Source organism: Leuciscus leuciscus, assembly GCF_965113295.1.
Source record: "Leuciscus leuciscus genome assembly, chromosome: 5".
NCBI lineage: Eukaryota > Metazoa > Chordata > Actinopteri > Cypriniformes > Leuciscidae > Leuciscus > Leuciscus leuciscus.
The window spans coordinates 31309541-31334873 of NC_138729.1; the positions used below are offsets into that span (position 1 = coordinate 31309541).

Here is a 25333-nt window from a genome sequence, read left to right on the forward strand (position 1 = left end):
CCTTCAAGGGGACATATTATGCCCCTTTTTTCAAAATGTAATACAAGTCTCAGGTGTTCCCAGAATGTGTCTGTGAAGTTTCAGCTCAAAATACCCCACAGATCATTTATTTTACTGTGTTGTAAATACCCATTTTTGAGTGGAAGGAAAATGCTGTTTTTGTGCATCTATCTTTAAATGCAAATGAGCTGCTGCTCCCCACAACACTTTCCAGAAGAGGTCTGAGCCTTTACAACTCGTGTCTCGGATACTCTGCCGAAAGCTAAAACATCTGTCTGGTTTTGATTATCATCTCTATCGCGGTCACACTCACTTGTTCTTGCAGTTCATCATCATCATGAAAGTTTATTATCTGTGTTTTAAAGCCATATCAGTCTAAACTTCTGATATATGGTTTTCTGAATGCACACATCCGAGTCACGCGCACAGAAAGCTGTCACGGTTCATGAATTCAATTTCTCTCTCTTTCCTCCCGTATGTTAGTGTGTGTGTGTGTGAGGGTGATTGCCAATCACCGTAATTACCAGCGCTAGCTGAGACCTGTCAGCCGCGCCTATGTTCATTGCCTGGTGTCTTGTGTTGTCAGATTGTTGTGAGAATTCCCGGTGTCCTGTCCTGCTTCCTGTTCACCTAGCTACCTTTGCCTGTGTTGGATTCTAGTTCCTGTAGTTCTGCTTTCTGCTCTGGGATTATTTCACTTCTGGAATATATTACTTTGTGCCGGAATTCTTATGGATTCTCTCTTCACTTCTGTCATCACCGATCGGGTTGCCTGTCGCCATTCAGTTCAACTATTCCTGCACTAGACTGTTTGGACATTGCCTTGCACTTTATCTATCAATAAATTGTTGTTGCTTGCATCTTGTAGGCCTATCCTCCGTTATTTATCATGACAAAAGCTGGCTGTCAGACAGCGTGACCCGTGAGTATTAAACTAAGTTATCTTTCACGTCTTATTGCACTTAAAGGGTTAGTTCACGCAAACATTTTAATTATCCCATAATTTACTTGCCCTCAAGCCATATAAGACTTTCTTCTTTCAGCCAAACACAGTCGGAGTTATATATATATCCTGGCTCTTCCAAGCCTTATAATGGGAGTGAATAGTAACTGAGATTTGAAGCCCAAAAAAGCGCATCCATCCATCATAAAAGTAATCTATACGGATCCAGTGGGTTAATAAAGGCCTTCTGATCCTCAATGCATTTTTGTAAGAAAAAAAATCCATATTTACAACTTTATAAACTATAACCACTGGCTTCCGGTAATGGCCATACCTGAGTCTAGTTACGGTGGAACAGTGACCTCTGGTGTATGATGTAGGATGTAGGAGTAGCGTAAGCTTAGGTGAGAGTAGTATCTTAATTTATATAGTAGTATCTAAGAGTAATATCCCTTCTGCTTTGATCCTCACATTTATGGAGCAGGAGCTACACACATTCTCTCTCTTAACTCGCACAGCTGTCAGAGAAGAAGTCTTGATCAATACAGTGTGCCATGGTTATCAGAGGTTGTAGAGGCAAGCACACTTGTGCTAATTCATACATGAACTGTCAGAGCTGCTGTACATCTTAGACATCATGGTCACACTAAACAGACATCTTAATTTAAATCTTGGATAATCAAAGCAGGCAAGAGAGGGAGAGGTATGAGAAAAAAAGGAATAGAGAGAGAAGGAGTTGGATCCCATGGAAGTCATGAGGAATCGATCTTGTCATGTTGTTAGTGCACTGTGAAATGAGTGAGGCAGGGGCGCACATATCTTTCTCATATCATCCATGTCTTTCACTTTTATCAGACATTAACCCCCATTTCCAATAGACGGAAGCAGCGTAGAATATTTACTTTATTTCAGAGCTGCTGCACAAATACTGACCACTGTTGTGTGTTTTTTGCTTGAATACTACAGCAGTTTGAAGATGTCTTTTTTATTGAGACTTGATAAATAGGAAGGCTGTGGAGTATTATTTTTTTAAAGAATAATTAAATGGTAACTGCCATTTTAATGTTAAACTACTGTATAATTGTGATTTTATTTATGCTTTTATTTATAATTAAGGTAAATGGCTTTCACTAAATGGTTAATGCAGCCTTGAATAAAAACAAAAAAAAATGAGCAAACTTTAAACAAGCATGCATTCATCTTTTTAATATTCTATTCAAGAAAAAAACTATTCTGATAGGTTGCTTATTTGCCGTTTGTGTGCTACAACTTATTTCACTGACGTTTAAATGGACATTTTTTGTTAATCGATTTCATGAATCTATGAATCAAACAGTCAACTCTCATACTAAAACTAAAAATAGGTCATAAATATGCCATGTTCTTGCAGTGCATTTTGATAATGTACATTAGGCATAAAAATATGCATTCACATAATTAACATTAGCCAATATAGGCATAATTATTACAATCAACTGAATCAATATAGTGCAGGATCAACTTAATTGTTGCTAGAGGGGAGAAAGGTGGTGAAGATTTCAACCATTACACTAACTTTTGGCCATTTTTTGCAGTTAAACTAAACAAAACATTGGTTTGGTTGTGCTTCGGCTCTGCGTGACTGGGCTGATCCTCATCACTTTTACAACATTTTAAATTCCTGAGTTCTTGCCATCTCCGAAAAGCTAAAACAATGTTGATTCTCATTTTAATACGAGCTCTGTCACGTTCTCTTTTTGCCAGTAGACTCTCCTCTGTTCAGCTTTTCTTTCTTTTTTTTTAAACGAATGATTCCCTGGAGGTTCGAGATTTAGCTGCTCCATGTCAACCTTTCTCTCTCATTGTGACAGCTAATCTATGAGACTCCCACACCATACCCGTCAAAACTTTGATCTATTTACGGATATGACGAGATACACACGGGCGAGTGACGTATGTACACAATTTCCCATGAAAACCATTCCGTTATGTCTGAAAGATAAACTCTTATAAGCATACCATAGTGAATCAGGGTAAGACAAAAACACATTTTGGATGACGGATTGATGATGTATTGACTCATTATTTAAATTTTGTTACATAGTGCACTTTTAACTTAAGAAAAAAAATCTCTTATAACCTTACAAAATTCGTCCTAAATTCTTTAGAGCAAATTATTGTAAGGTTGATTCAAAAGAATGTATACACCAAATTAAATAGTAATTTTAAAGAAACTAAATTAAAGTCCAAGATCCAATATTATAAATATCATTATACTGCAATGAAGGTAGTATTTGTGGACTGTTTGTGCACAATTTTACCTTTTATTGTGCACCTTGATTTTAATTTTTTTGGTTAAGGTGACGTAGTTACATTGTACTTACTCAGATAAGTACTGAGTAATATGAATTAACTACATGTACTAGAGTTAGGGTTAGGGTTTGGTTTAGGGTTAATTACTTGTAATTATGCATAATTACTCCGTTATTACTATAGTAAGTACAAGTAGTAGCGTATAGTAAATACTCACTTTTGTTATGTTAGTATTTACCTTCAGCTTGTGGAAAAGCTGCTTTTGATGAGCTTAGATTCATCATGTGACTTTCTCATCATCACCTGATTTTGTGGGTCGTCAATGTATTACAAGGGTACAAGACAGATAGTACTTCAATAGGTTGGTATATTAACATTATATCAGCTACTGAAATAAAATCAAAATTCTGTAAATTTAAGTTAAATCTGTCAAACCTAAAATGTTGCTACCATATTTTTTACAGTAAAGTTCTGGCAACCACAGCTGCCGGGTTTTTACCATAAATTTCACAGAATTTTCTTTTACTGTGTAGCGTGTGCATGCACTAACACTTCCATGTCCCACAATTGCTAGGATGGCCGTGATTCTCACTGATTCACTCTGTTCCTCCACTGCCCTCTCAATCTTTCATTATGCGCTCACTCTTCTCTTTATTTTCTGTCAGGTTGCTTTGCACTCTGAGACTCTTTTTGAAGCAGTAAATGGCTCAGACACTCACACAAACAGCAAGCCACTAATACGTTTAGATTTATGAAAAGAGTAGATGGATTAATGGAAAAACATCCTCCTCCTCCATTTTCTCTATACAATTAATCTGTTTTCCTTTCATCGCTCGCTGCCACCTGAGATCTGTAATTCAAAATAAACAAGTGATGCACGTAATTTGTGTTGACTAGTTTTGACTGCCTTTCTACAAAACAAAAAGGCAGAGAGACTGAGAGAATTTGTGACATTGAAATTGCCAGAAGGCAAAACTCTGCCTCTGACTCTGCTGATTGCAAATAGTCTTCAGAAAGCACAGTGTGCAAAACGCATGCTTGCTCTCGTGCACATGGTAACGGCATGTTCTCACACACTCTTAGCATATGCTGCTCACGCTCTGAAGGACTAACTACAGAAACTGGCAATGAACAGGCAAGAGAACACATCCAGCGATTTCCTCTCAGGTAAACACCTCGGAGCGCACCCTCATTCTGATTTCCTCTTCTCTGTATCCTTCTTTGCTGGCTCACCTCGTCTTTGTCTGTAACGGACTATTATTTTGTGGAACTGGCTAATCCTTACAGGCTTATTTTCGTGTGTGAGTTGAGTGTTTAAATTAATGCAAGACAGTTCCTCCGCAATGTTGTGGCTGCAAATTTTCAACAGGTGTTTGTTTTCATAATGTATTCAAATATAATGCTGAATATTCACTGTAAAAATGTTTAATTGACACTTCACATTCAATTACATTTGATTTAAGTAGTTTTGTTGTTTCTTATATTTTTTTTGTCAGTAATGTACAAGGTGTTTTGTGTTACATTTTCTATTATTTAGTGAATGTTTGCTGCCTGCATTATTTTATTTCCGTGTGTTACCCTGATGGTGTTTTTTTTTTTGTGTGTGTGTAAGGACACAGTCTATATGATTATTGGCCATGCTTTATGGACCATTCATCATTTAATTCATCATTTGGCTTTTTATTGTACTACCTGTATAATGGCAGTTATCAGTACATTTTTATATATATTATGATATATTATATAATGTATATTTGACATTATATGAATTATACAGTTATAAGTTGTAAAATATACAAGCTCCAATATGCCATGCTGTAATAATACATCATCAGCATATTTTAAAGTGAATTTCATTTAGTTTTTTTACTGTAGTTTACCGGATGTATTTTAAGTGGTGGTGTTTGCGCTGACATAAATAAGCAATAAACAATAGGTTAGTACCTCTATACTGATTGATTGGATAGCAGAAAAACCTATGATGTAAAAAAGCAAAAACTGAGAAACATCAAATCATCCATAATATGTCATGTATGAATGAGATACAGCACTGATGTCTTCTCAAGGAAACATGCATTAGGAATATCTGGAGTAGCAGTAGTAATGGACGTTGAACAGTGTGACTGTATGCACATATGAAATTTTGTCCACACTGAAATATAGTAGAACAGAACTAATACAGTCCAGAGCAGCTGGAGGAAGAGAGCGAGAGAGAAAACAGATCAGCTGCTGTATTACTCTCTGACCTACTTAGAAGAATTTCATCATAGATTTATTTTGTGGCTTTTGTTTAGTAATTGGTTACAGTCATATAATGAAATGATTAATCTACTGTATGGCTCTCTTGTGTATGGCTCCAGGATAACTTGTACTGTAAAATGGAAATAGTTCATATTAGCTGCTATAGGACTTACTTGATATGATTTTTATTTTGGTGTGAGTGATCATGTAATATTAATTTTCATAATTTTGATTAAATCATATCAAATGAAGTGGCACATTTGTGTTAAGATCATTTGTAATGGTAATCTCTCATTAATAGAATCTAAAGGTAAAGTTTTGTCCCATGTCTGAAGAATCAGTGCTTTGCCTCTCTGTTTGTCTATATGTGTACTACATATAGATAAGGATAGCGTTTTAAATCAATATGGCGTGCGTGTGTTTTCTAAGGGTTTCCTCTTTTTCATGCAGTAACACATTATTTAGAGCTTAGAGTAGTATTTGTTCACTCTCTTACACTGTGTTATCAGACTTGGTTTTGTTATTTCGATAAAGGAACATTTGCAAGCAAATACAAACATGATTTGTTTGAATATTGTGTCTTCTATTCATTCCTGACCTGATGAAGGATCATATTTATTCACATTGTCTGTACCACATTTTATTATGCTCTTCTACAATCACAAGCACTAATTCTTTAGCTGCTTCATATAATTCTCATGTCTTACAAATGTCTGAGTCAGAACTTCTGTTCTGATTTGGTGTATTTGCTGTTTATTGAAGACTGAATAACAGTTCAGACACAAAATTGATATAATCTGCATTACAAAAAGAATATTATATTTTAATCTTAACATTTCTACCAGAAAGACTCGGGAGGCAAGATAACGTATGAATACGATTTATTTAACAGTTTGTATGCTAAATGAAATGTTAAAGTTATTTGGCGTAGGCCCCGTCCGTAATCCAAATCCGGAGGGTAAAGACACTTACAGTTCCTGCCTGAAGATGAAGGCAGGGGCAGAGCCTACCCCCGATGGATGGACAGGGACCGACCTGGTGGTAGTGGGGAGGATGGGGGTGAACGCCGGTGTCAGTTTCTGCGAAACGTAGTAATGGGTGTTAACCGGGCTTAAATATGTCGAGTGGTGATTGGCTAGATCTGTGGTTGATGAATGACATGATTAATGAATGACGTGTCTTCCCAGTATAACTTGCGCTGGAGCTCCCATTTCTGTGCTTTTCTTCAGTATTAAGAAAAGCTTAGAAGTCTTAAAGGGGACCCATTATGACCATTTTCAAAGTCGTGATCTTGTTTTGCGGTCTACTAGAAGTAGTTTTAAAGCATAATAGGACACCTTTAAGATCCTGACCTGAAACAGTCTCAACTGTCTTACAGTATATTTTCCTGGTGTTATACAGTAGCAAAAGCAATTCTGGCTTTGATTCTGAGGAGGTTTACAGGTTTTTGCGCTTCTTTCTTGTTCTATATAGGGAAATGCTCAATTACTTTTGTTTGTCCAAGTGCTGCCTGCAATACTAAAGTTCCAGTGCTGGTCTCCTTGAATCCACTTTTCTACTTTCTCTAATTATCTTTTTTTTCCCCAGTAGCAAAAGTAATTTATTTCTTAGTGCTGAACTTGTAGTGTTTGAGAGTTACTTTGGTGCATTTCCCAAGTAGGTTGTTCAGCAGGTTCTATAGGAAAATTGTTCATTTTCTTTGTTAATTATATATTTGTGTTAACTTTTTTTGTTTGTTTGTTTGTGTGAATGAGACATTTATTGTCTTGTGTGTGATATTTATGCTTGTTGAGATTTCATAAAAATTGTGCAAATTGCTTTGGGTAAATGTACCAAATGGATTTAATTTATTGTATGAATTCAGTAGCTTTCTCAGGGAAACTTTCTCTGTGTTTGTCCTCAGAAGTATTTAAATGCAAATAAGCAGGTGCCTTATTAAACAGAGAGGAATCTTTTTAGTGAGTCTGTTTTACTGCCACAAATAGGTTTTTAATTTAAAAGTGCATCAGTGTAATAGGCTCTTAAAAAAATATATGATAGTTCTAAATTATATCCACTATAATATGGGATAAAAGGAACAAATTTCTCATTTGGTTTTGATAAAGAGGAATTTAAACCTTACTGTTGGAGAACAGAGACTGGCATTACAGCCAATGAGGACGAGATGCACTCCTCTTTGTCTCCATGTCACACTTGCAATAAATCTGTTGTTTTTTTCTGTCTCTCTCTTTTGCCATTTGTGTTTCGCTCCCTCCTCCCTCCTCCCTCCTCCCTCCCTCCTCCCTCCTCCCTCCTCCCTCCTCCCCTCCCTCCTCCCCTCCCCTCCCCTCCCTCCTCCCTCCCCTCCCCTCCCCTCCCTCCTCCCCTCCCCTCCCTTGTGTGCATGTTATTGCACTGATAAGAGCTTCACTTTGGCAGTGGCATAAAGTAATCTCCTTTTTGATGTAACCACATCACGAATGGATTTAGCAGATTAAAAGGAAAAGGCAATAATTCAAAAAATTATTAACGTCTTCTAACAAAACTGCTATAAATGATTTGATAAAATCACAGCAGTGGTCATTTTGAAGTGCTTATTTAGAAAAGCAGAAAACTGCCTGCTAAGATAAAGAGACCAATTGCCCTCCCTATAATAGCGTGAAGCCGTAAGCCATTAAATGACACTTTAAAGTAACTGAGAATAAGACCAAGCACTAATTTCTTGACAGGAGATGGAATGGAGCAGCATATCACATTTAATTACACACCTTGTGCACTGGGTCACTGCTCAGTTTAAGCAACAATATCCTGCCAGGAATCAAGGACTTGATATACTAAAGAGTTACAGGAGCTGAAATGCTGTCTTTTTTATTTAGTGCACACTTTTTTTGTAATCGATAGCCCTGTTTTTGAATGAGCGAGTGAGTGAGTGAATGAATAAATCTTTTTTTAAAGGTGTATACATCTGGGGCTCGTTCTTCGTACGTCGCTAACTCAGTTAGCTGGATTTGATTGTTGACGATTTGGCATGATCTTGGATTGTTTGGTTCTTCGACGCTCATCCTGGACTTGCTGTCATAGCAACAGGTGCGCAAACTTGAACCTGCTCGGGAGCAGGCTTATTTCATGTAAACAGGATTAGACTGCGGCTTCATAAGCGGAGCTGATACGGGAAGTCCATGGGGAAGTCCAGCGCAGCGCGATAGTGCACTTTCTGAGATTGACATTTTTTTCTCGTGACTCGTGAGATTGTCGTTTACATTATTAATTTGTTGGAAACGCACATTATTTTCGACTTGTCGGAGTCGGGCTTTAACTACAGCACAAACTGTTTGCATTGCCCTATGATTATTTGCGAGTGGCTCTTCCTTTACACTATTGGAGCAGAGAACTTGATGGAAAGTGCTGTCTCTGTCGTGTCATTCGGAGTTTACCTGGCGCTTTTAGGTTTAAAAAACAGTTTTAGGTTTTTAAGACCCAATGTTGTAAAGCAGTTTTTTTAAAGCAGTTTTTTTTTTTTTTTTTTTTTTTTTTTTTTTTGGCTATCATTTTTTATGAAGATCATGCAATCATGACCATGCCGATTACAGTATGTCACTCAGGCTTCACTAACGTGATTGGTACCATAGACTATAGGCTTCCATAGACTGCCATCAAGGCCTCAATGAAGGGGATTATGTGAACAGAAAGGGGGTTCACAATGTAAATGTGCAGCCCAGTTACTATTGGGAGTCTTAATATTCCAGATTAATAATATTATATCAAATAAAAAAAGTCAGTTGACTAAAATCTTCCATATCACAAATGTGAAAGCAAAATGGCCAGGATCTGTGCATGACTTAAGAATTTTCAGAGATTCACATTTATGCACATTATTTGAAAGTGGTAAGGAAAGTTCCACAATTAAATATCAAGCTCACTGAATTACATACACTTATGCTGATCCTAACAGAACTGCATTTCTTCATAGGTGATTATGACATGTTCCTGCCTGCAGACAGGTGTTTTATGACCCCATTCCCTGACCCAAACCAGTTACAATGCAGTAGCCAGGACAAGGGCACACAATGAAATGAACTTTGGCTAACTAAAGGGAAGATTTCAGTGTCTGATAAGTCTGAGGTTTGCACACCTGACAGGGCCTGTGGCATTGCTGCATGTGCCATATTACACAACATTGCCCAAAAAAAAACAAAAAAAAAACTTTTCATTATAATATAATGAAAAGTTTAATAAAAGACCAATATACTTAGTTCCTTGAGTTTTATTTCAATTGTTCTTTGTAAAGAAAAGCCAGTGTTCAAGTGCCTGCAACAAGAGATATTAGACACATGCCTCATGCAACAAATAAAAAGGAAAAGTTGTCTATACACTGCCCACCTGTAGGCCTATGTCTCCTCTGTCTGTGCAGACTCTTCTGTAGGCCTTTCTGTAGATGTGGAATCCTGCAACTTATATTGCTGCCATAAAGCATACAAGTATAAATTAAGTAAAGTTATTTATGCACTTGCAGGTAGGCTAGTTCCTCCATATGACAGTTATCTGAGAGGGTTTATTCACTGTCCAGTGCAATGGAAACAAATGGACATTACAAAGTCTTATACTTTCTTTCCTTTGGAAAGTTATAAAAAAAATGTCCACTTACTGCACATATTTCAGCCACCACTTTCTTGGGAACAGATACAAGTGTTGGTGTATTATGTAAAAGTGCACAAAAGAGGAAAACACAATGTCATTATATGAACTACACTCTGGAAAAATATTTTTACATTAATATAAGTTTATTAGTTTTCACTTTCACAAGTCAAAGCAATTCATCATTACTCAAGATTTAACAGTTGAAATGACTATACAGCCTTAATTTAATGCAGCAAAAATTATTTTACAGTGTAGGCTACTAAGATCTTTTCTTCTTTTTTTTTTTTTTGCTCAGCCTTTTTCTTGGTTGCTTTTATAAACAGCCAACCATTTATTTAACAGTGTCTTTTATAAAAGAGACTATAATATAACAAAAAAATTACCATTATGTAGAATATTTTTGTACTTCACTTTTGTTTGTTCCCATGTTCTAGTGTGGTGACTCTGACATTACAATGAACAAAGTAATTATGCAATTATTCAAATACAAAAATATAGGCTAATAAGTGATAAAAAAAACATCTAACATGGCCACTTCTAACGGATTTAAATTGTCTGCTACTTTTTGCCAGCCCTCTCTCCTGGCTTTTGCAGACTTTGAGGTGTTCCCTGGCGTTTTGCATTAAAACATTAAAATTCCGAATAAACTTCGACTATTAGTTCTTGCTCTGCTGCGGAGAAAAACTGTGCGCGCTCTTTGGCCATGCTGAACAGCCAATAGCAGCGTTGCTGATCAATGTTTCTACTATCGATACATGTCCCCTTTTAACCCAGCGCATGAACGCGCAATTATCTCAGATAACTCAATCCAGCGATACTAATCCTATCCGGCAAGTGTGTTCGAAGAACCGAGTTAGCCAGATCATGATTAGCACGATGATATTATCTTGGATGTGTCATTTGATCTCGGATGTAATAAGCAACGTACGAAGAACGAGCCCCTGGTATTAGGGAGTAAAAAACAGTGTCAACTGAATACTGTCACATGCGGGGTACAGAGACGAGGAGAAAGAGGATCTAATCGCAGCAGTTTAAAGTTATAACAAGAACTCTTATTAAACCAAAACAATCAGGAACAAACTCTCAGGCAGGAACAGAACAACCAAGCTAAGCGCAACAATAATGAACAAATGAACAAAGGAAACTGAGGACTTAAATGCACAGAGGTAAATGAGAAAACTAAATGAACAACAGGTGAACTTAATTAGTGATTAACTGGCACATACTAGAAAAATAGGTTAACATACACATGAATGGAACACAAGCAGCAGAATATACATGCTACAAATAGTGCTACAAATAGAAGTCATATTTTATTGTTTCATTTATTTGCTTGTCTGTAGTTTTCTGCAGTCCTAGAATGTATTGCATTGCATTGCTGCCTATCGAGAGTATATACATTCAGTCACTTATAAGGTTCCAGTTCAGTTCTTGTAGTCTATGTTAAATAAAGTTATATAAAAGTAGTTGTCAGCAACTACTGAAATATGTCAGTAATGTAATATTCTTGTTTCCAGATAGTGGTTAGTTTCTCTTGTAGGTACAAGTCAATTTCTAACTAGTTATGCTTCTCTTTCTAAAGCAGTGTGAGTGTTTGTGTGTATGATAGACTTGTAATGGTTGTCTTAAATCTCTTCTCGAACTTTAAATCTCGAGCTGTGTGTGTCTGTCTGTGTCCCTTCGATGGGGCTATTAAGTGTACTGCTCATTATCTAGCAGGCATTGATTGTGCAGGGTCTGGCATTCAAAACACTGCTGCAATGCTAATTGCATCTGCACAATCACATTGAATTACAAGATAAGACTTCTCTTTTTTTACCGCAAGATTACAGGATGCAATGGTCTTGTATACAAACACTCTCACAAACACCTACAAAAACTCACACAATGTTACTTATGGTTGCAATAATGGTAATGACATTGACTAAGACGACGTGAGAAATGTGGAAAACTATGCATCTTTTTTTCACACAAGCATACATTCACATACATCTGTTGAACTGTTCTGTATGATTGGATGTGCAAGAGTTGGGTAATAATCATGATAATAATAATAATAATAATAATTCATTACATTTATATAGCGCTTTTCTCGGCACTCAAAGCACTTAACATAGAAGGGGGAATCTCCTCAACCACCACCAATGTGTAGCATCCACCTGGATGATGCGACGGCAGCCGTATTGCGCCAGAACGCCCACCACACACCAGCTTATTGGTGGAGAGGAGACAGAGTGATGAAGCCAAGTAGTATATAAATATATATATGATTAGGAGGCCATGATGGACAGAGGCCACTGGGCAAATTTGGCCTGGATGCCGGGGTTACACCCCTACTCGTTCGAAAGACATCCTGGGATTTTTTTGTGACCACAGAGAGTCAGGACCTCGGTTTAACATCAGAATAACAGAATAAGGGCTCTTGAATAGGTTCTTTGAGCATAGATACATCTGGTCAGCCATAAAGAGCCATAAAGATGTTCTGTTGATCAGATTTTTTATCACACTTTTTCATAGTTCATAGTTTAAGGATCACCTCAGTCTCAGATGTTTCTCTTAAAATAGGAAAATAAAATAGACTGTTGTTGGCAGACAGCTGCCATCTCGATTTGAATGGTTTTGATCATTCATTTAAATTTCAGTCACAATTCATTTAAATTTGACATCTTAAAATTGACTCTAGTCAAGTCAAGTCAAGTTTATTTGTATAGCGCTTTTCACAATACAGATTGTATCAAAGCAGCTTCACAGTATTAAATTAAAATAATACAACAAAGTTTGTTTCAAGAGGAATTTATTGATTGATAAAATTAAATTATATATCCCCAAAATATCCCCAACTGAGCAAGCCAAAGGCAACAGTGGCAAGGAACCGACTAGATGTTGCATTGGCTACTGCGAAACCGTAGCCAAGGCGACTTCTATAGTATATATCTATACCCGCCCGCGCTCTCAGATCACTTGGACGTGGCTGTGTTCAAGAGGTAAAAACAATATAAATACTGTTCGTTTTCTCACACAAACCGCTCGTTTCGTGTCTTGGGCCATCAATGTGTACTTACGATGGGGAATTGTTTAATTTGGACGATGGGGAATTGTTTTAATTTGGACTCTGTGCATGCTCTTTGAGACAGTGACCATCGACCTGCATTATATGACTGACAGACAAGAACGGTTTGACCTAAAAATATCAAAATTGAAACTACTGCGGAAAAAAAGACACCTACATCTTTGATGCCCTTGAGGTAAGCTAAAACATACCAAAATTTAATTTCAAAGTGAACTATCCCTTTAATGGTAGATATTAAAGAGGTATTTTTCCTCTATGATATAACCTCACACACAAGTCATGTTATTTTAGGCTTCCTGAGATCTGAACCTTTGCTCCACATTGGATGGATGCTGCTTTCATTGAGCCATTCGAAGGATCAATGTGTCATTTTTGGTCCATTTGTTTTTGTGTGAAAGTTGGTTTTATTGGCTACCTAATGTTTTTTTACTTTTTCAAGATTGGAACAGAAAAGTGCAAAATATCAAACCATTTCATATTCACTGTTACACTAATTAAGATATTCTTAAACTATACATGAATTCGTAATGTTTCAGAGCTACTGTGCTGTGAGAGCAGAGCACCCATGAAGACAGTTTCCAACCATAAAGCACAGCAAGTGTAACGGCTAAACTTCTACTCATTAATTATTTGGCCATAAAAGGCCTTTTACCTCCATTTAGAAATGGAGGTTCACCATGAATGTGAATAAAAACAGAGTCCAGTAGATTTGTTCAGTGTTCTGAAACAAGATGAGATTAACACTCCATGCGGCACATCGCTGTCTCCGTATGAGATTCATGCAAAAAAAGCAACATTATGACAATGTGGTTCACTTTATTTACATTCTCTATCAAACTCAAATTAACATGGCAATATTTCTTGCTCACTTGGTGCAATATTTGGTAATCTCGTTGTCGAGAGACAAGAGATGACGAGCAGGGGGCTCATTACCATATAAATGTGTTCCGGGTAGAAGACGTGTCTGCTTTCAAGTTCAGGAGCTGTTTTGCTTTGTAGATCTTTCAGGATTTTGTTTGACCTTTGTAAAGAGGAGGAGTAAATTCAAAGTCACAAACCAGTCTGTAAATACATGATCCAAAAAAGGAAATGCATAAATTCCTTCACGTCACATGTCTCTCCTGATTTTTCCTGGTGCAATTTTGTTGTCATTATCACTATTCTCTTTTTCTGGTCTTCCTTCTTTCTGTCAGATATGAGGGGTCCTCCCGGCAACTGGATGTCTTATGGTCACCCGTATGCTGAACATGCTGTGTGGAACCCCAAATTCTGCGTGGTCACCGACTATCAGATGTTGCTGCTGGACAGGGAGGAGGTATTACACACACAGACACAGAGAGCCTTTTCTCATTTTAACACATGCCCTTACAATTGTTATAATCATGGAATTTTCTTAACTGGCTGAGGTATTTACATGCATTGCAGGTGATCCAATCAAGTAGACAATGTAGAGGTGTTGGTTTAAAACATTTTGTCATCAGATCACTGAAACCACATTCGGTGGTGGTCAAATATTTTGGAATTAAACTTCACTGAACAGCTTTGGTATGCCTGTATTGACACAGGTCTTGTAAATCACATTCAAAGTTTAGTTAGTATAGTCACAGAAATAAATTACACTTTTATTTTGTATTTTTGTGCAGAAATGAATACTAAAAGTAAATGAAAAAATAGAGAGTGAGAAAAAAGAAGGGAAGAGGCAGAAGGGGGATGTATTATCTGCTGGACTGAACTAGTGCAAGCACATGAGAGCGGATGGTGTGTAGCTGTGTGTAGTTTGTCATCGTGACATGTGCAGAAATGTGGTACATCAGCAGGCTCCCTGAGCTCACTTTTCGCCATGGCAGCTAAGACACACAGCGTTTCACAGGGACGATCAATATGTGGCCCACACTTGCAAAGAATGTATGCTGTGTACCATGGTCGATAAAGGATTTTCCGTTCCCCCATAGCTCACGCTGTATGTCGAAACCTCTGTTATCAGCCGGAGAGCAGCGCTGTAATAAATCTCCAGACATCTATTAGTGGCCTGGCAGAGCAGTGGTGAATGATTCTCTACTGAAGGAGGGATCAAGAGACAGATTCTCTCCTGGCCATGCCAGATCTTTAATGCTCTGAGCAATTTGTTTACTTGCTGTACTTATTATTATAAAAAAATGTATATAGTTGTACCTGCTGGTCTACAGAAAGGTTCCTAGATGTTATTACTAATTGGGAGTGCTTTACTCAACCACATTTACCTAGAGCTCTCTTTTTTTTATATTACTATGTGCATTACCCAATGTTTAAACCGATAATAATCAAATTAAACAAGAAAAGTTTACATAAAGTGAAGTAACATTAACAGATTATAAAGACACCTTTGATAAAAGGTAGTATTTTACAAATACTTGAAACTTGCTATTGTTGTGTATTAATTTAAGCAAAAACAATTAGCATGGTAAAGCAATGATGACAATATATATATTTGGCAGTTTTGTATGTTGATTTAGAGTTGGGGTCATCTGAAGTCCTCACAGGGTTTGGGATCATCTCTTAACAGGTTTTAGGTCATCTGAAATCTTTGTAAGAGGCTGGATCCAAACTGAAGCTGGTGAATCTTTAGTTAGCATCCCTAAGTAGAAACAGAAAAGCAAATGGAAATTAAATAGCGTAGCTGCTGTTCATAACATTTCAATCAAAAGATAATCATGTGCATCTGGTATGTTATAACTGGAGTACAAGGTTATAAGATGCATTATATGAATGCTTGGCTAAAGAGATGTGTCTTTAATCTAGATTTAAACTGGGAGAAAGTGACTAAGCCCCGAATATTATCAGGAAGGCTATTCCACATTATAGGAGCTAAATATGAAAACGATCTCCCTCCTTTAGTGGACTTTGCTATTCAAGGTACTACCAAAGAGTTTTGTGACCTTAAAGAGTGTGATGGATTGTAGTGTGATAGAAGATCGGTTAAATTCACAGGAGCTAAACCATTTATGGCCTTATAAGTAGCAATATTTTGTAGTCGATGCAGACTAGGTAATAGGTAATCAGTGCAGAGATGACAGAGATGATAAAATTGTGGTTATATGATCATATTTTCTTGACCTGGTGAGAAGTCTTGCAGCTGCATTTTGGACTAACAGGAGCTTGTTTATTGAGGATGCAGGACACCCACCTAGTAGTGCATTACAGTAATATAGTCTAGAGGTCATGAATGCATTTACTAGCTTTTCTGCATCAGAACCCGATAGCATAACATAGCTTGCCGATGTTTCTGAGGTGGAAGAAGGTTTTTTTTGTAACATGCAAAATATGACTGTCAAAAGACAAGTTGCTGTCTAATATAACACCTAGATCTTTAACTGTAGAAGACGAAGCAACAGTAGCCTACATCCTTCCAGATGCAAATGGAATTTTAAGAGATTCTGTGTCCAGGTTTTTGGTCCAGTAACTAATATCTCTGACTTATCGGAATTTAAAAGCAGAAATGTACACATGTACTGTGTAACTGTCTTTAACACACTCTGTCAACTTAGATCATTTAGAAATTTCATATGGTCTAGGTGAAAAACGCTCATCGGACACTTTATTATAGGTACACCTGCTAGTACCGGGTTGGACCCCCTTTTTCTTTCAGAACTGCCTTTATTCTTCATGGCATAGATTAAACAAGGTTCTGGAAACATTTCTTAGAGGTTTTGGTCCATATTGACGTAATAGCGTCACGCAGTTGCTGCAGATTTGTCGGCTGCACAATGCACATCAATGATGCGAATTACATTCCACCACATCCCAAAGGTGCTCTATTGTATTGTCCATATGAATATAGTGAACTAATTGCCATGTTCAAGAAACAAGTTTGAGATGATTTGAGCTTTGTGACATGGTGTGTTATCCTCCTATCATCAGCGTAACAATGGCACTCCACACTTTACTGGTGTTAAATTATATAATTCTCAATTTGCATAAACTAAATGGTAACGGTCAGACAGGTAGGATCTAAACCACCTCAATGCCTGTCCCTGAATACCAGTGCAATTTTATAATCGATCTAAGAGTATGTCATGAACTGTAGTGTCAAACACAGCACTAAGATCAGGATCAATTCATTTGTAATTCAATGTTGACATGTTTCTTTGCTATGATAACTGAATCCCGAATTCTGACTGAAATCATTCAGATTTGTTTGTTTTTTATGCAAGAAGGAGCATATACAGTGGGGAGAACAAGTATTTGATACACTGCCGATTTTGCAGGTTTTCCCACTTACAAAGCATGTAGAAGTCTGTAATTTTTATCATAGGTACTCTTCAACTGTGAGTGACGGAATCTAAAACAAAAATCCAGAAAATCACATTGGATGATTTTTAAGTAATTAATTTGCATTTTATTGCATGACATAAGTATTTGATACATCTGAAAAGCAGAACTTAATATTTGGTACAGAAACCTTTGTTTGCAATTACAGAGATCATACGTTTCCTGTAGTTCCTGACCAGGTTTGCACACACTGCAGAACGGATTTTGGCCTTCTCCAGATCCTTCTTTGGATAGGTTTCGGGGCTGTCGTTGGGCAATACGGACTTTCAGCTCCCTCCAAAGATTTTCTATTGGGTTCAGGTCTGGAGACTGGCCAGGCCACTCCAGGACCTTGAGATGCTTCTTACGGAGCCACTCATTAGTTGCCCTGGCTGTGTGTTTCGGGTTGTTGTCATGCTGGAAGACCCAGCCACGACCCATCTTCAATGCTCTTACTGAGGGAAGGAGGTCGTTGGCCAAGATCTCGCGATACATGGCCCCATCCATCCTCCCCTCAATACAGTGCAGTCGTCCTGTCCCCTTTTCAGAAAAGCATCCCCAAAGAATGATGTTTCCACCTCCATGCTTCACGGTTGGGATGGTGTTCTTGGGGTTGTACTCATCCTTCTTCTTCCTCCAAACACGGCGAGTGGAGTTTAGACCAAAAAGCTCTATTTTTGTCTCATCAGACCACATGACCTTCTCCCATTCCTCTTCTGGATCATCCAGATGGTCATTGGCAAACTTCAGACGGGCCTGGACATGCGCTGGCTTGAGCAGGGGGACCTTGCATGCGCTGCAGGATTTTAATCCATGACGGCGTAGTGTGTTACTAATGGTTTTCTTTGAGACTGTGGTCCCAGCTCTCTTCAGGTCATTGACCAGGTCCTGCCGTGTAGTTCTGGGCTGATCCCTCACCTTCCTCATGATCATTGATGCCCCACAAGGTGAGATCTTGCATGGTGCCCCAGACCAAGGGAGATTGACCGTCATCTTGAACTTCTTCCATTTTCTAATAATTGCGCCAACAGTTGTTGCCTTCTCACCAAGCTGCTTGCCTATTGTCCTGTAGCCCATCCCAGCCTTGTGCAGGTCTACAATTTTATCCCTGATGTCCTTACACAGCTCTCTGGTCTTTGCCATTGTGGAGAGGTTGGAGTCTGTTTGATTGAGTGTGTGGACAGGTGTCTTTTATACAGGTAATGAGTTCAAACAGGTGCAGTTAATACAGGTAATGAGTGGAGAACAGGAGGGCTTCTTAAAGAAAAATGAACAGGTCTGTGAGAGCCGGAATTCTTACTGGTTGGTAGGTGATCAAATACTTATGGCATGCAATAAAATGCAAATTAATTATTTAAAAATCATACAATGTGATTTTCTGGATTTTTGTTTTAGATTCCGTCTCTCACAGTTGAAGAGTACCTATGATAAAAATTACAGACTTCTACATGCTTTGTAAGTAGGAAAACCTGCAAAATCGGCAGTGTATCAAATACTTGTTCTCCCCACTGTATAGCTTTTTCTAACATTTTAGACATTTGTAATTTGCCAATTCATTATAATCCATTTGTGGTTTCTTAATCAGAGGTTCTTAAGACAAGACATAGAGACAAAGAGGACTTAATAATATTTAGAAGAGGCTCTTCTGCTATACAGGTAACAACTTCTTCAATAATTTAGTTGGCATGGGATCAAATAAACATGTTGTTAGATTAGATGCAGTGACAAAGTTTTAGCTCTTCCTGTCCTATGGTTGTAAAGCACTGCAATTATACTTTGGGAGCGATATATGAGGCTCAATCATAAGATGCTGTCAAAGGTTGTACATTTATAATTGTATTTATAATGCTTTCGATTTTCTCAGTGAAGTCATTACTACTGAACTGTAATTAAATATTCAGTTTAGTGGATGTCTGTTTATTTGTTAATTTAGCCACTGTACTAAATAAAAACTTTGGATTGTTTTAACTATTTTCTATGAGTTTGCGGGGATGCTTGGCCCTTGCAGCTTTAAGATTCTTTTTAGTATTGCACATTTAGTATTACGTTTTTATTAAATTTACTGTATCCCTTTTGTGAATGTCCTCATTTGTAAAAACACTATAAAAACTATTTAAATAAAGTTTTTTTATATTTATTGTAAATGTTTTCATTTATGGTGGAGGTTAGGGTTAGATTATAGTATTCATAGTATATAGTATTATAGTATTTATTTGATTTTTAATGTATCTTTATTTGATTTGATTTGATTTTTATAAAAATGCAGAAAGTGTTCTGTTAGGGTGTGGGTTAGGTTATATTATTTTTAACTAGCTGTGTGTGTGCTATAATTTATGCCAAGCCCTTTAGCACTGATTTACTTCAGATCAAGTACTTCACTCCCAAGTACAGGTCTAGAAAATAATCAGCTTGTAGGGTGGTGTTAATATGACAAGTAATAAAATTAATCTAATTTCACTCACTTCAAATTTTTAGTATTTGGAAAATATCAGTTATGAAACAAAAATGGCATTGTTATTGGTTTAGACTGTCAGTTAAACCAGATTGCTGTGGCTGAAATTGAACGTGGACTGTTTCTTGAGGGCAAAATTATGGTTGACAAGAACAAGAAAAGCACACTAGCACAGACTCGAGAATGCATGCTTAGAGAGTTTGGTTTTAATACCATGAGGATTGAATGTGTGCCGGAAACATGATTCTGGGAAGGTAAGCAAAGTCATACAGGAAGTTAGAGGTGCTCAGATCTTACACTGAATTCCCCAGAGTTAAGCTCTCTCTTTCTCCTTATGTTTTCCTCTCATCTTTTTGCCACCATCTTTTTCACCTGCCAATAGTGTGTGAATTGAGAAAATGTTCTGTCTAAAAATATTTCTTACTGTCCATAAAATTATATTTTTCATTATTTGTCATTATTATTATTATTATTATTTTTTTTTTTTTTATTAAAAATATATTTTTGGTCCCTATAATGATCTTTAGCTGCTTTTATTGCATAATTATGACATGGCATTATATATGAAATGACAATATACATATTAATTATGTATAAGTAATTTAAGTAGCTAGAATCTCTTTAATTAAAAAGTCAAATTCTGTCTATCTGTGTGCTTGTTTTATTGAATTCTTCATGTCTTGCTGCCTCTGATTGTCTTTTTAACTTGAATCTCTTCGATATAAATTGAATATATTGTTCATGAGATGAGTAATTGTGTGTTTGTTTCTCTTTTATGTGTCCCGTTCTCAGATACACCCTCTACTCCTACAGGGGAACAGGACTGACACCTGCCAATCCAGACTGCTGCGTCGCACCATCAGTGTTCCTGTGGAGACGCAGTTCCCTGAATTCCAATGCCATCTCTCAGTGGACAGCAGTGAGTGCACTACTATTAACCTACATGTTTATAACACAGCCAAACAACTGTCTATCTAGGGTCTCCTATGATCATAGAAAACTTTGAAATATCAGGTAATTAAAAAAATTTGATTGTAGTTTTCTAGTTATGCTTGTCTCTTAAATTATTTCATCTGCTAGAAGTAACTTTGTGCATAAAAAAATTTCACTAATTTTCAATAACTGACAAAGTTGGAAAAGTATATCCTATAGTATAAAAACATCATTACTTATTTTATTAATCATAATTATAAGGTATTGGTCAAAGTTTGTAATTTGTTTTAGTCACAAACTACCTTTGATACATATTTTCAAAGACATTTGCTGTTTACTGAAGAGAGCATATATATATATTTACATTTTACATTTAGATTTAGTCATTTAGCAGACGCCCTTATCCAAAGCGACTTACAAATTAGGACTAAGTTCAGCGAGTCATCATAAAGAGGCAAAAGCAACAACAACGCAGGAAGTGCTCAAAATACGAAGTTCAGGTATTATTCAGAGTAGCCTAAGCCTGATAAGTGATGTTTCAAAGGGAAAGGATTTTTTTTTTTTTTTTTTTTTTTTTTTTTTTTCTATAAGGTTAAGTGCTCACGGAAGAGATTGGTTTTCAGCTGTTTTTTGAATGTTGTCAGGGATTCTGCATTCCGGATGAGGGTGGGGAGAGCGTTCCACCAGCATGGAACTGTAAATGAGAATGTTCTGGAAAGTGATTTTGTGGCTTTCTGTGATGGAACCACGAGACGTCGCTCGTTGACCGATCGTAGGTGTCTGGTAGGGATGTAGACTCGTAGGAGTGAGTGAAAGTAGGAGGGAGCTGAGCCTGTGATAGTTCTGTAAGCAAGCGTCAGTGCCTTGAACTTGATGCGAGCAGCTAGAGGTAGCCAGTGCAGAGAGATGAACAGAGGAGTGACGTGGGCCCTCTTGGGCTCGTTGAAGACAAGACGAGCTGCAGCATTCTGGATCATCTGTAGGGGTATATATATATATATATATATATATAGTAGTTGTATTATATAGTACTAGTTTTTTTGTGAGAAATTATTATTGCTACCTTGCACTCAGTTACTTGTGGCCTGTCATTTTTTATGGAGGCCAGCAGGGGAGGATGTTGGCTACAATATTCTGTTCTTCTGGCAAAAGACAAGCATAATACTCATTGTGTATTTATTTTGTTCACTTATTTTTGTTAACTTTTATATTTGATGTGTGCATACTTTATTTGGCGGATGTTGTTTTTTACAATTTGACTGGCCTACCAACGAATGTTGTATTTTTCCCCATGCACATGCTGCTGCAAAATGGGCGCTGCCAAATTTACTTTTTAAGTCACCCTTTAAGGGTGTATTGGGTTGAACACTGATTAAGCTGGACCTCACTAGTTAAAAAGGCTTGTAAATCGACCAAATCATGTTTATGTTTATTGGTTTAGGGGTAGGGGTCGGTCAGGCGATTAATATCATTAACCTTAAAACAATGTCTATGAGATGTCCTCACAAATATTGTGAAACAAATGTGTGTGTGTGTGTGTGTGTGTGTGTGTGTGTGTGTGTGTGTGTGTGTGCGTGCGTGCGTGCGTGCGTGCGTGCGTGCGTGCGTGCGTGCGTGCGTGCGTGCGTGCGTGCGTGCGTGCGTGCGTGCGTGTGTTGTAAATTTTCAGATTGTTTTATAGTAGTGTATAGATATGCTGGACATAAGCGTTTATTAATCAGATTTATTACTGAACTAGTGGACAATTTATTTAATAAATTAATGCAATTTTTGCACCCGTATTAATAACCGTGATCACACACAACTTCTCATGAGGCATATGCAGAAACACAGACCCTAATACACTCTATTCCAGTATGCTCTGCTTTTAATTAATGTGCTGTGGTTTTTTTTGTTGTTTTTTTGACAGAGACATTCTGATTTACTGAGACTTTTCAACTTTGTAATTTTTTTTCAAACTCAAAGACCTTCATCTAAACATTATACTGCTCATTTATTTATTCATGTATGTATTTATTTAAGTATTTACTTATTTACTTACAGTATATAATTCTTACTTACTTGCTCACTTACTCGCTTACTTATTTTGCTTACTTGCAAAAAAAAGGCTTAAAGGCTTGGTTATGGGGACCACACAGGATATTATATAAAATCTGAATATACTGTACAGTTATAAATCTGAATATATAGTTAATTATTAACTACATAGTTAATTATAAGTCCAGTATAGTTATATGTGTACATTAAATGCAGGGTAGGTCCAGATTTGTTTTTGTTATGCTGGTTGAAAGTCTCTTCACATCCTGATAGCAATCACTAAGTTAAGTGGTCTAAATGTATTTATATGAATATATACAGAATATCGTATATGGAAGGTGTAGGACAATAAAATGTTCGTCCAATCAAAGAATTCGTTCCGAATGCAATGATACGATGTCCTACCAGCCTGTCAACGTACAGTTCCATACTTCCGCCTATAGGGAGACATCACACGTCATCAGCGTTTTTCATGCTGTGCAGAGTTAGACAGACATCACTCACCAATCACACAACCGAAACAGAAGCCACCTTTTACAGTTCCTCCTAATCCAAAACAACAAGCTTATGCTGCTTTCACACCATAACTATTGCAATTTTGAAGAGATGGAAAACGCCTCGGTTACGACTGTAACCTCGGTTCCCTGAAGAGGGAACGAGCGTTGCGTCGAAATTGACGCTATGGGGAACGCTTTGCGTGATGACGTCTTGAAGCACATGTAAAATCAGTCCAATGGTGTGGCGGAACGTCAGAGGCGGGTGACGTCACGTTCCAGGAAGCTATAAAAGCCAGCCCAAAACAGAAAACGAAAGCTTCGTGGAGTCTGAAGTCGTGCTGACAGGCATGAAGGAGATATGGCAAGGTGACGCAACGCTCGTTCCCTCTTCAGGGAACCGAGGTTACAGTCGTAACCGAGGCGTTCCCTTTCAAGGGAACTCGCGTTGCGTCGAAATTGACGCTATGGGGAACGTCTATACCAACGCCACCATAGCTACAAATGTCTGTCCTGTGTGAAATCAAGTGAGCAGCACTAGGAAGACAAAACCTGAGACCCTGGAGTAGAGTCTAGGTCTAAAGAGTAGAACCTGACGAAGGTGTGCGGTGAGGACCAACCTGCCGCATCACAAACGTCCTGTAAAGATACTCCTGATAAAAGGGCCTTAGAGGCCGCCATTCTCCTAGTAGAGTGCGACCGGACAGCCAAAGGAGAAGGCTGCCCAGCCGCCTCATAAGCAAGTGAGATAGCCTCAACCACCCACTTGCTCATCCTTTGCTTAGACACTGGACCTCCCTTGTTAGGGGACCCAAAGCATACAAACAATTGATCGCTTTTACGCCACAGGGCAGCTCTGTGGACATAAGCGTCTAACGCCCGAACAGGGCAAAGCAAATTATTCGCCTCCTGGTCCGCATTTTGAAAAGGAGGAGGACAGAAGGCCTGCAGAACAATAGGTCTAGCCACATTAGTGGGGACCTTGGGGATATAACCCGGTCTAGGATGAAGAAAAGCTTTAACCATACCCGGAGCAAACTCCAAGCATGACGGAGCAACCGACAATGCTTGGAGATCCCCTATTCTCTTGAGAGAAGAAATGGCGAGAAGGAACAGAGCTTTCAGAGTTAGGAATTTCTCAGGAACCTCCTCAATGGGCTCAAAGGGGGCCAGGGAAAGGCCTTGCAGCGCAATGGACAAATCCCAAGGTGGCACCCTAGAGCGAACTGCAGGCCTCAGCCTCCAAGTTCCACGAAGGAAACGAGATACCAGAGGGTCTTTCCCCACAGACATTCCACCCAAAGGAATGTGGTAAGCACCTATAGCCGCCACATAAACCTTTAAAGTGGACGGGGTCAGACCTGCAGTGAACCGGTCCTGCAGGAACTCCAGAACTGTACCAATTTGGCAGTTGACTGGATCCAACCGACGGTCACTACACCAAGAAATGAATACTCTCCACTTCAGGGCATAAAGTTTCCTCGTGGAGGGAGCTCTGGACTGTAGAATGGTCTCAACAACCTCAGTTGAGAGACCTGACTCTATGAGCTGGGCCCCCTCAGAGGCCAAGCCCACAGGTTCCACAGTTCCGGTCGGGGGTGAAAAATCGAGCCCCCTGCTTGGGACAGAAGGTCCCTCCTGACAGGAAGCTCCAGAGGATGCCCGTCGAGGAGGGACACAAGATCGGGAAACCATACTCTGCCCGGCCAGCACGGGGCTATAAGAAGCAGGCAAACCCGGTCCCTGCGAACTCTCTCCAGAACTCCCGGGAGCAGAGCAACTGGGGGAAAGGCGTACAGACGTAGCCTCGGCCACGTCTGTACCATAGCATCCAGTCCCAGAGGAGCTGGATGCGTGAGGGAGAACCAAAGTGGACAGTGAGACGTCTCTCGAGACGCAAACAGATCCACTTGTCCTTGGCCAAACTCCCTCCATATCAGCTCCACCACCTCGGGGTGGAGCCTCCA

At 38.3% G+C, this 25333-nt stretch overlaps 1 protein-coding gene and 1 long non-coding RNA gene across 2 annotated transcripts in view; one reads left to right on the forward strand and one right to left on the reverse strand.

Annotated features, from left to right (window-relative positions):
* Positions 1-25333, reverse strand: part of LOC309498358 — a 179194-nt gene that overhangs the window by 102613 nt on the left and 51248 nt on the right. The window lies entirely within an intron of this gene.
* Positions 14384-25333, forward strand: part of dab2ipb (DAB2 interacting protein b) — a 137008-nt gene continuing 126058 nt past the window's right edge. Inside the window, exons 1-2 of the mRNA XM_082169004.1 lie at positions 14384-14478; positions 20695-20821. Of these exons, the coding sequence (XP_082025130.1) occupies positions 14455-14478; positions 20695-20821 (151 nt within the window). The 5' untranslated portion in view covers positions 14384-14454. The remainder of the gene's footprint in view (positions 14479-20694; positions 20822-25333) is intronic.